Source organism: Corvus hawaiiensis, chromosome 9 (genome assembly GCF_020740725.1).
Source record: "Corvus hawaiiensis isolate bCorHaw1 chromosome 9, bCorHaw1.pri.cur, whole genome shotgun sequence".
Taxonomy (NCBI): domain Eukaryota; kingdom Metazoa; phylum Chordata; class Aves; order Passeriformes; family Corvidae; genus Corvus; species Corvus hawaiiensis.
In genome coordinates, this window is record NC_063221.1 from 27,517,600 (window position 1) to 27,530,700 (window position 13,101).

Genomic DNA, 13,101 nt, shown 5'->3' on the forward strand with positions numbered 1-13,101 from the left:
TGCTGCATGTCACTCAGAAAACCATCAATTTGATCGCGTCCTCTTCCTGAAAGCTTTTTGGCTTCCAAACAGTATCTCCATGGCTAGCTACGTCTAAGGTTCCCATTATTCACAGAACACACTTTATAAGAGAAAGTCTCAAATGCTGATTTAATTTAGGTTAAGGCTGCTTAAGTAGGAAAAAAGGGAAGTAAAAGTAGTTCAAGTATTCTAAGAATTCCCTCCCCAAAATATAACTTGGTATCTTGGCAGATGGAAAGAGCGAACAAGTCTGCTAATTGACTAAAATATTCTAGTAACAAAAGATGTGCTGGAAAAGGGAAGAAACTCATATCATCTAATCAGAAACTCCAGTTTCTGGTATTGTATAACATTGTGTATTTCAGAAAACGACAAGATTATTTGCTGCAAAAATCTTGCACTTTTTAAGGCAAGGTTATGCCCTGGGTGAAGTTTCTCTGCAATGCCATTTAGTGATCAGTAGCTTGATTCCTGAATCTTATGATTTACTGAAATAATCTGTCATTTAGTTTCTTAGAATAAAATAATCTACTAAAGTAAGTTGTTTAAAACACTGGGCTGCACAGATCAAGTATTAATTATTGGTGGGGATACTGCATCTACTTAAAAAAACACCCAATTCTCTCTTATCAGGACTGAGGTATCTTCAATATTGATAACTTGCTTTAAAAATTAGACTTCAGTGCACTGCAATCTGTTTGTTAATCTGAATGCTATAAACTTTAGCTGAAGCACATAACACCACCAAATATATTACAGTAAAATAAAAAAAACGTGCCATTATCCTTCTTTCCCTTCCACTTCAAATACTGGCTGCTATTACCTAAACTTATAAAACCAGGAATATCAGAAATCAATACTTGTTTGACCTTGTAATTCACAGAGAGTAACTTCAATATAAGTAATGATACCTCACTTCTCTCCATTGGTCTTGATTAGACTGTGAACATGCAGTGAACCTCAGTCCTAAATGATCTCCAGTTCTTTTAATAGTTTTGCAATCAAATGCAGAATCATTCCATTACAACATAGACTTCTGAAAAGGTTTCCTTAAGACAAGCCTTACCCTGAGGAGATGGAGGCATATTCTGGAGGTCTATTGGCTGCCCACTGTCCAAAGCTTCCAACACCACATTAAATTTCTAACACAGAAAAAACAGAAGTTTTATTCTGGTCTGTCCAAGACTTGCCAGCTACCACAATAAGTATCTAATATTTAATGCATGTAGGTACAGCATAGGGTATATTCAGCATTCAGGATTTCTGGAGTGCATACCTTGCCTGTCTTCATGTATTCCTTTGCTTTCTCCAGGTCCCCTTGCTGCTTGGCTTTCAGAGCTGCTAATTTGTACTCCTTCTGCCTCATAAGTAGGATTGCTCGTGTGCTGCTGTGCTGGGGATCTGGGAGAATGAAACAATGCTGAGATTCACATAGAGCATGCAAGATTTGCATCCCTTGCTACATCCATCCATGCAAACTCACATTTGTCCCCTTTTGCTCTAAGTCACAACAGCCACTTTACAAATATCCTTTTTCCTCTTTAGGTAGGACTCTCCAGAAGTTCTACCTAACATTAACAATTCCACTTTTCCCAATTTAAAGAAAAAATATTAGGTCTTTAAGTCGGTATCTCAAAACTCTTTAAAGGCTGGAATTCCACCTGTCAAATAATGAAGGGGAAACTGAGGCACAGGAAAAGTTAAGGATACTGATCCAGTGCACAGAAGAGCTCTAAAACAACAGCTGATTCCACTGCCAGAAACTCAGCATTCCATGGACAACTCTGAGACATTCAGCAGGCAAGTTCCAACACAAGCAGTGCTTTGCTACACAACACAAACATCAGGGAAGATGCACCATTAAAACAGGGCTGCAACTGCTTCTCCTCTCAGATCACAGTACCTGTTTCCACAGTAGGATCAGCACGACCTTGCAGAGACTCTGATTCCAAATGCTCCCTTGCCTCAGGAGAGGCCTTCTGCTCATCATCTGCAGCAGACTCAGCTTTATTCTCTGGTGAATCTCCTGAATTCTCTAGCTCTGCTCCCATGGCTTGAGGTACACAAGAAGAACTCTTTCCTGTTGCAACAGGAGGTGGCACTTCTTCCTCATTGATTTTTTTGCCTTTCTTCACTGCAGCCAGCATGGTTTCCAGTGTCTGGCACAGAAAGAACAACAGAGTCAATAGGCATTTTCATCAAACATAGTACTAGCATAAAATCATTAGAAGACAAATTCATCCCCTTATACATGACAGCATCTGTCACACACACCACCACACACTGCTGCCCTTCAGCTCCCTGTTTGTCTGCAAGGAGAACTTCAGTGCCAGTGGAAGGTGTCCAGTTACCAGAGCAACACAGTGAAAAGGCCTTGTTACCCAAACCAGGTAACTGCAGGTACCTCAGCACCCAGAATTATTGGAGAGCTGATGTGATCCACTCAGCTTTGTCACAGAGTCACCAAGAAGCCATTTATACCAACTGTAGATGGATTCCGTGTGTCTTTAAAATATAATAAAATATGCTACTCTGAAATGTCACTGCCTACATGGATCCAGGGAAGGAAGGGGTCTGCAAACCTGTTCAATGCAATGAGAAAAGCCATTAAATACTAACAAATGAAATGGAGCTTCTGCTCACCACCCAGGATAAGAAGCTCTCACCATCTCTAACTTGGGTTAACTGCTGCTCACTTTTTTAAAACTCCTCCTCCACACCAAATACTACCTTCCTTGGTATTTTTATTTTTTAAATTTTATTTGAGGTTCAGACAAAAGACCACCATGCACTTCAAGCCAAAACAAAAGTTTTAGTTCTTTCATCTTCCACAGAAACTGAAATGGAAGCACAGAATGATAACAACAAAATCTCATCAGTGCCAGAATCACTGCTATTTTTTTTAGCCATGGAATTGTTTGACCTATTGAGTAATAGTGGCAGAGATACTTTGAAATGACTGCATGTGAGATTGGGGTTCAGAACAGCAACCCACAGGCAGCTCCCTCTTCTCCACGTGGGGGTGACAGACTGACTGCAAGTGGAATTAAACACTGAGCTTAAAGTTCACAGTTACAAGAACTACATACAAGAGAGAACTCCACACCATTTGTTAACATGTCATTTTGCTAATTAAGCAGCTGTGAGCTGTGAAGTGAGATCTGGTCTATTACCCTTAGTTACACTGCTTAGGCACAGGGAAACTCCCTACCCTGAGAAATAAAGGAAGTGGCACAGTGCACTAAGATCATTAGTGGATGGAATAGCTGGTTTGCCCAACCCTGTGGCTCCCAGAAAGGCCAGGTGGTTTCATGCACATTCCTGTCAGAGCTGCCAGGCAGTCAACACACACAGAGACTTTTTTATTGTGCTTTTCCTCCCCAGAGTTTGGCCTCAATTGTTCCCTTTGTACCCCGAGACACCTGGTACCCAGTGAGCTATTACATCCTCCCCCAGTGCACAGCCCTGAGCTGTACAGCTTTGCTGCTGCCTGAGGTGATGCAGGAGAGCAGCTGAAAGCAATGGGGAGAGAAAGGCCCTGCCCAGCAGTAAACAAGCACTGCAGCTCACTGCAAGCACGCCACCTGCCTGGAACCACGAGAAGCTGGAGAAACTGCTCTTTACTGCAGTTTTTTATTGCTTGAATCAAAAATCCTGCTCTGTTCCTTTTCAAGCACAGCCAACACACACAGGGAAAGGCCACCTCCCTTTGTCTGACAGAAGTAAATGGAAGGTTAGTACCTAAGGGAATGCAGCAGTGATGAACTGCATGGTGTATGTGCTAGGAAAGCTCCTAAACTTTGCTTTAAGGTAACACTTAAGCAGTCACCACAGGTCAAATTCATTTTCAGGCAGGTGGCTTTAACTTCAGCACGTACCACAAACCCTGCCTCCAGCTATCACCTGCCACATTCAACAGAAACAAAGCTGATGCACAAAAGGCAGCTGAAGCTACACTTTATCTGTGTGTTTGCCCTATCGGGTGGGTAGCCAGTAACAACAAACGTTTTTAAAGTAACACCAGGCAGAACAGGAAGATTTCACTCCCGTGTCAACAAACTCACACACCTGGGAAGACCACCCTCCAGAGAGCTGACTTTGCCTCCCCCTCACATCCCAAGATCCCAACTCACCTTTAGGCCTCTCTCATATCGCCGTATTTTGGCACTTTCCCCGGACTCCTTCGCGTTAGAAATTGCCGTCCTGTAGTCAGCAATTCTCCCCTCAAGTGTCTGTTGTAGCTCACTGGTAACAGCAGGAAGTGAGGAGGTCTCAGAAAAAACAATAAAACAAATCAAGAGAACTTATTTCATCCAACTAGACGAGTTTTCCCACTGCACTGAAAAACAAACACTCCTCTTCTACACATACACTGCCGTGAATTGAGAGTGCAGCGAAGGAACAGCCCCTAAAACAGAGCAGCATTTGTGCCGTGCTAACGGCCCCTGGATCCACCTCTGGGCTCTCTCAAAAGCCTCACAGAGAAGAATGGGTGGAGAGACTTGGGAAACTCTCACTCACAGGGTAATTGGAGCCATGTGGTCAGAGAGTAGGTGAGGAGAACAGTAAAGTCTCTCAAACCCCACACAACAGAGGGTGTGAAGAGGTATTTTTGCACAAATCTTGACTTATTCTTTTCTTATTTTCAAAACATGCTAGTTTGCTCCCTTCTGGGCTTCAGCCTGGTTTTACAAAAGCTCTTTTTCCTCCTGCTACAGCCTGGAATTAATTCAGTGACAAAGGCAGCCTAAGCAAAGTCATGAGCAGCTACTTACAAACTCTCCACAGCCACAGAGGCCCTGCAGATGGCTCCTGATGTAATTATTGCCATTATCTCTATAGAAACCCTCTCAATCCCGTTTACTAATGGGCCCAATGTACAAGGGCACTGGAATCTGTGGCACACAACAGAAACATGCAGTGACTGAATAAAGCATTTGACTGCATGAGGACTGACAAATTAAGCTGAGACAGATAATGCTACAGAGAAAAAAATCCAAAAGTATGTCAGAGATGCTGAGTTATAACATGCCTCACAATTTCAGCACACTGCTCAATGCTCTTAGGGGGAAGATATGAACTCTGGAAGCCTGAACTGCAGCCTGCATGGTCCTCTGTATAATGAGGGACAAGATACGTTTGACTCCAATTGTTTTGCCTTTTCAATTCCATGCTAACATCAAAATTCATCCTTGGAACAAAGCAAAAGGATCACCTGCATCAATATAGTACTGGTTTCCCCAGACAAAACAGCAATAGTGTAGTGTTTCCTTCCTTAGAAGACAAGGCCTCCCTAGATTCTTGATAATGACCCTCATAAAAGCCATGTGACAACAGTGATTCAGCAAAACTGTCAGAAACATGAAGTTCATTCCTACCTGTGATTGCAGTTCAAGTAGTTCATCTTCTGGTTCAGCTGGGGATGGCTCTGTTGCTGTCATTTCATCCTCACAGCTTTCTGTCTCACCTTCCTCCCCCAGAACTTCTTGTAACTCTGCCTAAAGTAAAAGCCAACAAAAGGCTTTTCCTCAAAATTTTCTCTGTCCTCAAAAGACAAATATAAAATCAAGTCTCAAGTTTCAAAAGCTTTGGATGAATCTTGAAACCCAGTGAAGAGTCTGAAGATATTTTATTCCAGTCTTTTCAAAATTTAATTTTCTTTTTTATTTTTAAATGAAACCATCTTCCATATATCACTGAAAAGCCACACTGCAGCCCAGCATGCAGCCCCAGGATCACCACACAAGTTTGTGGTTGGAGATCTGAAGCTGGAGAAGTTCAGAAAAGTCCTTTTACAAAGATTATGCAAACATAAATTTGAAATTTCCAAAAAGCCTCTACTAGCAATAGCAGTCAAATCCGCTGCTTAACACGCCTTCCCCTAAACCCTGCCAGTTAGATCACTCACTGAAACAACAAAGACTTTCCTGAGGTGTTCTCTCAGACCAAGCACTACTTGAAGCAGTAGCAAAATGGTGGCAGACATCACTTTAAGGAGACTGTCCCTGGCTGTCTTTCAGCAGCTGACATGGAATGGGATTCCTGCTCTTCCCTCAATTCTCTAAGACCCTCACACATATAAACATTAGGAAGCTCTCTTACTCTGGTGTGCAGGGGGATGGATCCTGCAAAGACTTGCATGTAATGGAATGCTTTTGCAATATTTTAGCTTCTCACCACAAAGTTAACAGACTTTTTTGCTAAATGCAGTTCTGTTAAAAAAAATACAAAAGGTACATACTAAAACTTTTTGCTAACAGTTATGCATACCAACAGGTCTGTATCTTTCTCCAAGTCTTCATCATCTGCATCTTCCTCCTCTTCTTCATTCAGGTCCTTCATACACTCTGCAGCCATCTTTTCAATATGATCCATGGGCAGAGGAGCTGTAAAAGGAAATCCCAAGGAGCCATAAACCCTAAAGAACAGTTATGCAGGCACTGGGTACAAATCCTAAAGGAGCTGCTACCAGCTGAAAGGGAGCAGTGCCCTCCTGTCCTGTGTCCCCTTTACTGCACAGTGTCATAGATAACTGGGAGTATATTGATGGATAAAGGGCAAAGACTGGGAAGTGAGCATCCAGGAAAAGCAGCACTGGTGTTTCTGCGAGTGACAGTCAAGGCAGGCAGTAAGACACTTGCACATTTTCTGCACTGCTGTCTCATGATGATGAGATTCAGCCTTTTCCAAATTTTTCTTGGCTCCTTCATTTTGCAATTTTGCTTCTGGTCGTCATCCTGAAAACTCAACTCCTCACTGCTGAGTTCTCATCTGTGTTTCATCCTGTGCCAACCACATCTTCCCAACTTCCTCCACATGCTCTCAAAGGTGAGGCTGTTTGCCCACAAATCCCAACTGTCCACGTAAATGCCTCTGATACTTCCCTATGCAGACACATGACTGTGACTCACCAGTGGCAGTAAAGGCTGCAGAAAATACAGATCTCCAGGACAGAGCTTTACAGTCAATTCAAACAGATCCCATTCACTCCCTGCATTTGCTGAAACAGCTGAAAATTAACCCAGGTACAAAGTTGTTTCTGTTCAAATAATCTAATTTACCCTGTCAGTGCTTCAGTACTTGTATCAAACATGTTGCTCATAGATTTGACCCTTAGCAGGTCCTATTCAAAGGCAACTGGCTGTACAGAAAACCCCAGCAGACACAAAAAATCTAATCAAGCCTCCTCAGATGGTTTTTCAGCTCTAATCCAGTGCAGCAAGGTGAGGCCACAATTTCAAATACGTTGAGTGGCTGCCCAGCTGGCACTTATCAGAGAGAGCAGGGATCTCTGTGCTTAAGATGTTCCAATAGTGCAGCTTTTGCTGGAGGATCAGTCCATTCCTCCACACCTAATCAGAGCTTCAGGATGTAATCCTGGAGGGAATTATGGCACCCCGTGTTCAGCCAAGAAGCAAGCACATGAGTTGTACTGGATCCCTTTTTTCTGTCCTTTCCCAGACAGGATCTGTTTCTCCCCTGTCCTTACTGCACCTCCTCCTTTCCAGGGAGTGGCCAGCACCCTGCCCTCACCACTGCACTGGGCCAGGTCTCAGGAGTCCCAGTGCCAGCTGCCCAGTTGCTCATCCTCCATGAGCTTCTAACCCATGCACTTCCAATTCTAACAGGAAAAGAGAATAGCTGCACATTACTTTGGAAAATCCTTTTTTAACCACACATTTAGAAGGCACAGTAAATGTTAGGCACAGTAAATATTAATTCTGCACTGTCTGAAGTTTCATTTTCCTCTTATGAATAAAAATACTGAAACAACACAGTAAGTGACATGATGAGGGTGAGAGGGAAGTCAGCACTTGAAAAGTTGACAACAGTTCAGGAGCTCCTGACACACAGATTCACCCTCAAAACATTATCCTGCATGTTTTAGCCACAAGTAACCTATGTCCAATGGCAGAAGTTCTGCTGTTGTGCTTATTAGCTTTAAATGTTTACTAAAATTTTGAAATTTGGAGAGTGGAAATTATTTAGAATTTATTTTCAGATACAAACATGTCCTCTGTTTACTATCAGCTACAGTTTTTATTGAGTCACTTTGCCTGAACATTTCAGAATTCTTCATTTCCTTGCTGCTCCATGTGAAGCCCCTTCAAATATTACAGGGAAATTACTGCAGAACTGCAAGTAAGGCTGTAGGTGCACTAACCTTTCCTTCCTGTGACCTGCTCAAACACCTGTAATCAAATGTAGGTTCCATTTTCCTCATCCCACCTCATCCACTGGCTGCCACTCCTCCCTTGCAGCCACAGCAGTGCTCAGATAGGCAGGGAGCAAACCTGGTTCAGCTGAGAACCTCCCACAACACAGGTTTATTTTTGCAGATGAGTTCCTGAACCAGCTCACCCTGCAGCTCCACAAACACGGACTTGCTCAGAGGCAGAGCATGCTCACTGTTTTATGCAGTCCTGTTTTATGGTAGATTACAGCAATCCTGTAAAACCCTGCAGAGCTGCATGCAAACACTACCAGACAAAATTAACAGACGTTTAAAGTATTAAGAACGGTAATAATCCATTCCAAGAGACACTCTAGCCTGTGTAACACAAGCTACAGGATTCTCCAAGTGACTGCATCAATATTTCCCTCTGAAAAGGGGATTAAATTTTGGTTACAGATTCCAAGTAACTAAAAATATAATGCTCATTATGCAAATTCATTCTTCAAACAAAAACAGAGGAACAGCCACATGACAAACAACCCACCCTCCACAAGAAACACAATTTCCCTTCTGAAATCATCTAGCGCCTACTACACCTTTTTATGACTTCATATGCTAAAAAAGCATGTCTTAATTTAGTCATTAAATGGGCCAGCCACCAGAGATCTTTTTCCTATGTCTACAAGAGCATGAACAAAAAAAACTTCTACGTTTTTTGTGCAGTAACAAATTAAACCTTTCAAAGGAAAGAGCAGTTGCAAATTCAGCTTCTACCAGTGATAAAAAAATCTAGATAAATTTAAAGACTGTTTAGATAAATAATAAATTTAAATAAATTTATTAAAGGTAAATAAAATTCAGATACTTTAACTTACTTTTCACCTTTGGTTTTGGTTTTCCTTCTTTTACTTTTGCTCCTGTGATAGCAGCAAGCTCTGCTTCAAGGTCCCCGTCATCCTCACCTTCCTCTGCACTCAGCAGCATCTCTTCAGGATTGAAATCCACAAACAGCCCCAGCTGGAGCCAAGGGAAAATAACAATAAAGAATAATAAAAAACCCCTACAGTTAGAACAAAGATGACAGTCAAAAACATCACACTGCAAGGATTATTTAGAGATTTTCATGCATTCTGAATTCTGTTCTTTTTCTTTTTTACAGCCCACTATCATACCACTTCTATCTCCACAACAATGCATACCAGGCACCCATAACTGGTGTAAGGTACATAAATCTTAATATCCCACAAATATTCCCTTTAAAACTCTACACAATTTCTTAAAATCAATCCTATTTAATAGTCTGACATAACAAGGTAGATTAAAATGTTTGTTTTACTGAGCCTCATGGAACACATACCATCAGGGAAGTTCAGGGCAGTGCCTGTAACAGCTAAGCTAAAAAATATTCACTCATCGTTCACACAACAGGTCTGACACGTGCACACTGCAGAGACTTCACCCTTGTCTCTTGAAGAAGATACATTTATATACACAAAACTATTCTTCTCCTTCTTCTTCCACCAGTTTCTAAATCACATAGAAAGCACACACACAAACCCAGCCATTAAAACCCAGCAATGCCCACACTGCACTGGAGTAAACCATCAAACTGGTTGGCACAGACCATCGGCTAAGTGATAACATCTCAGGGAATAGTATTAATAACAGTAATCAGAATATGATAGTAGGGGTTTTCACACTTTTGTGGCAAAACATTCCAAAGTACATAAAAAAAAAATCTCTGGGGTCTCAGTCTAAAAGGTATTCCTTCAAAATGCCATTTTATCACAGTTTTTGTATTTCTGGTTAAGATACTAACTGCTCCAGAAAAAAAGAAAATAATCTTAAGCATGCTAAGATTTTTTTATAAACATGAATGAACAGAATTAGATTCATCCTATGAGGTATGTGGAGCTTCCCTCAGACTTTTTAAAGCACAAACCCCTGGTGACTTATTGATCCTCACAAGGATCCTTGACCAAGTGGCCAAGGAGGCAGCACTTCAGCTTCTATCCAGCATAGGGAAAAAACGTCAGCTGTCATTATTCTGAGGGTTAGCAATCCCTTCTGTCTCCAGGATCTGAAGTGCTACAAGAAGTTACCTGTCAGTTTATAAACTAATGTGAGTAACAGTATTTTTTTTAACCCAGTAGGAATCAAGGTGCTGGTGGCTACTGCCCTGAAATTCTGTGTGTCCTTCTTTGGACCATTTTACAATCTCAAAGGAGAATGCGAATCATATAGCTGAGAAACACTGGTTCCAAAGACCAGCAACAGCATTCAAAATCAGCAGCTGTTTGTTTCTTAGCCCTGATCTGCCTCTGACATTCCATAAGGCACTGGGCAGATCAGTCAGCCACCCTCTGCCTTATCCATCTCCCAGTTGTAAAGCAAAACTAAAGTATTTGCAGATTTGGCTAGCACAGAAAGAAGGTCAGGACAAGACTTAAATAGGAAATATTTGTAATGGTGATATAAAGATTCAAGTTCTATGGAACACACATAGACCTTTCATCAATGTGCAGAACAGATCAGAAGCACACAGGATCTGTTCATTACCACACTGCAAGTGTGGACAGTGAAGCAACTGCAGCAACCAATGAAGTCAAGAACAGAATCCAGCAGCTCTAGCTCCAAGTCCGAATCCATTCAATAAGCCACACTTCCAATGAAACTAGCAGCACTGAAGAAATGTTTAATATAACAGAAAAAGTAAGTTGTAAAAAGCTTGCAGTTGATACACTACACAACAAAAAACCATTTTAAATTAAATTAATTTGAAAGCGAACAAGCCATTTGTTTCAAGAAACAGTCATCCATGCTGTAAGACAGGCTGAATAATTAACTGTATTTAATTAGAAATTAGTAAAATACATTAATCAGATCCTTATTTACTCTCTATCTTTTCAGAGTGAGGTTTGTTTTTTTTTCCTGGAAGGAGGAAAGATATTTTCACCTTTTATCTTCTCCCTTGCTCAAATGAGCTAGTTATACACTATCTCTCCCACTGAGAAATGCAAACTTTCACACTGGAGCCATGGTGACATTTTGGATCACTAACTACAGCATTCTGCTTTCACTATGAAAATACTGGGTCCTAAGAAATCATCAGAAGAGAACATTTTAGCTATTTTCTCTATTCTAATATCCTGTTCCAATCCCTTTTCACATTTCTCTATGTACTTACCAGTTACTCCACCTGTTACTTGCCTCTATTCTACCTTCAAAGGTTTCTGAAATTCCATTCTGGTTCTAACATATTCTTTACCTCTAACTACACTCTGTTTTTCTGTCAATTTTCTACCCAGAATTTCGCCTTGACTGTATTTCTAATTTTGACACTGTCGCCTGACTTCCTACACCCGCCAACCATGACTAAATTCATGTTTCTCTCCACAAGACTTCTGAAACTACATCCAAAAGTAAGTAAGTATGGAAAAAAGCCCAACACAGAAATACATCTAAACTCACTTTTAGCTACAGGAAAGGGGAATAGGCTTATCAGTCTATCTGTTACATGAAATAATGACTATACAAAGGGAAATTAAAATTAACTCTCTTTTTTAGCACCTTTATATTCTCCCATATATGTCACTGGTTAGTTGATATACTGCTGTTCTTACTCCTGTTTTCTTAGAGACATAAGGAAAACCTCCACAGAGTTACTGAAATTATTATTAAATCTCAACATAGCTGGGCTAAGAAAATACTGTAAGCATGAGTCATGAGGTCTCATGCAAAGATTACAGCATTACAACACTGTGCCTTTCCTACAAGACCTCCACAGCTGCCTATCAGATATTTACTTGCAAAAGAATGCATTAAAGGAGAAGAAAGGAAAACAGGCACCACACAATCTGAATTTTTCCATGATCCTGCAGTGTTATTGACACATGGGAGATTCTACAGGAAAACAGCAGCAAGAGGTCTGAACGAGACTATCCTGACGAGCAGTGGGAGTAGGAGGTTTCCCTGCCTGCTCTGCAACCACATCTCCCTGGCCCTTTGCCCTCCTTACCTGCTTTGCAACTGCAGCTCCCTGGCCCTTTGCCTGAGGGCTCTTTTTAGGTCTTCTGCCAAGCATGTTGGCTCATGAATTTCAGAGGGCTGTGTCTTCTAAGGGACTGAGAGCACACGGAACTTAAAGTCAGTACCTTGCCTGTCCCAAGGCAAGGACCGCCGGACGGAGGCAGGCGGCACGACCCTGCAGCTTCCCCCGGCACCCCGTCACAGGGCACCCCCACCGTGAGGGCAGCGGGGGCAGCGCGGCGGGACGCGCTCCGCGGGGCCCAGGGAGCCCGGCCTGGCCGCACCCGCGCTCCGCCCGGGAGCTCGGCGGGACCCGGCGGGCAGGGCCGGCTGCGGGGCGCTCCCCGGCCGGCGCAGGGAGGGGCCGCGGGGGCGATGGGCCGAGCGCCGCGCAAAGAACCGCGGAGGGGCCGCGCGGAGAGAGCCCGGCCCCGGCTCACCTCGGCTCCCGCCCGTGCGGCCGCAGCTCCCGCCCGGCGCGGCTCGGGGAGGGCCCGCCCGCGGCCCCGGCGGCTGCGCGGCTGCGCGGAGGGGCGGGCCCGGCCCGAGCCACGGCCCCCCGGCCCCCCGGCTTGTGCCCGAACTGTCCCCTGTACGCAGCGGCGGCACCGGGGGCGGCTGCCGAGAGGCGATGCTTGATAGCAATCGACCAGAAAAAAAGAGCTGGGTATTTGAATGGCACAGTGCGTGCGGTATTTTCACAGCCTCGTCCGTTCCATCATTGAGCCTGGATTGCAAACTGGAAGTTCCTTTAGTTATGTTAGTAGGGAAAGTTTAAAGCACATTTTAACAAAGCCTTTCGTCAAGTATAGAAGTCACTGAGGAAAATCTACAGTATGCTAGACTTCACGAGTCTTAACAACAAAAAAACAGTG

The 13,101-nt window shown here is 43.0% G+C and overlaps 1 protein-coding gene across 3 annotated transcripts in view; it reads right to left on the reverse strand.

The window, feature by feature from the left end:
* CC2D1B (coiled-coil and C2 domain containing 1B) overlaps window positions 1-12,733 on the reverse strand; it is a 28,377-nt gene extending 15,644 nt beyond the window's left edge. For 2 of the 3 annotated variants that reach the window (XR_007205481.1, XM_048313421.1), the window contains exons 1-9: window positions 12,667-12,733; window positions 12,216-12,321; window positions 9,073-9,214; window positions 6,292-6,407; window positions 5,400-5,519; window positions 4,155-4,292; window positions 1,925-2,180; window positions 1,298-1,422; window positions 1,088-1,163 (exon numbers count right to left, since the gene is read on the reverse strand). Coding sequence is in view for 2 of the 3 variants with exons in the window: in XM_048313421.1 (XP_048169378.1) it covers window positions 1,088-1,163; window positions 1,298-1,422; window positions 1,925-2,180; window positions 4,155-4,292; window positions 5,400-5,519; window positions 6,292-6,407; window positions 9,073-9,214; window positions 12,216-12,281 (1,039 nt within the window). In the remaining variant the exon portion in view is untranslated. Of the gene's footprint in view, window positions 1-1,087; window positions 1,164-1,297; window positions 1,423-1,924; window positions 2,181-4,154; window positions 4,293-5,399; window positions 5,520-6,291; window positions 6,408-9,072; window positions 9,215-12,215; window positions 12,322-12,666 lie in introns of those variants that run through there. The other variant, XM_048313422.1, reaches the window with a different exon arrangement.
* Window positions 12,734-13,101: the final 368 nt, after the last annotated feature.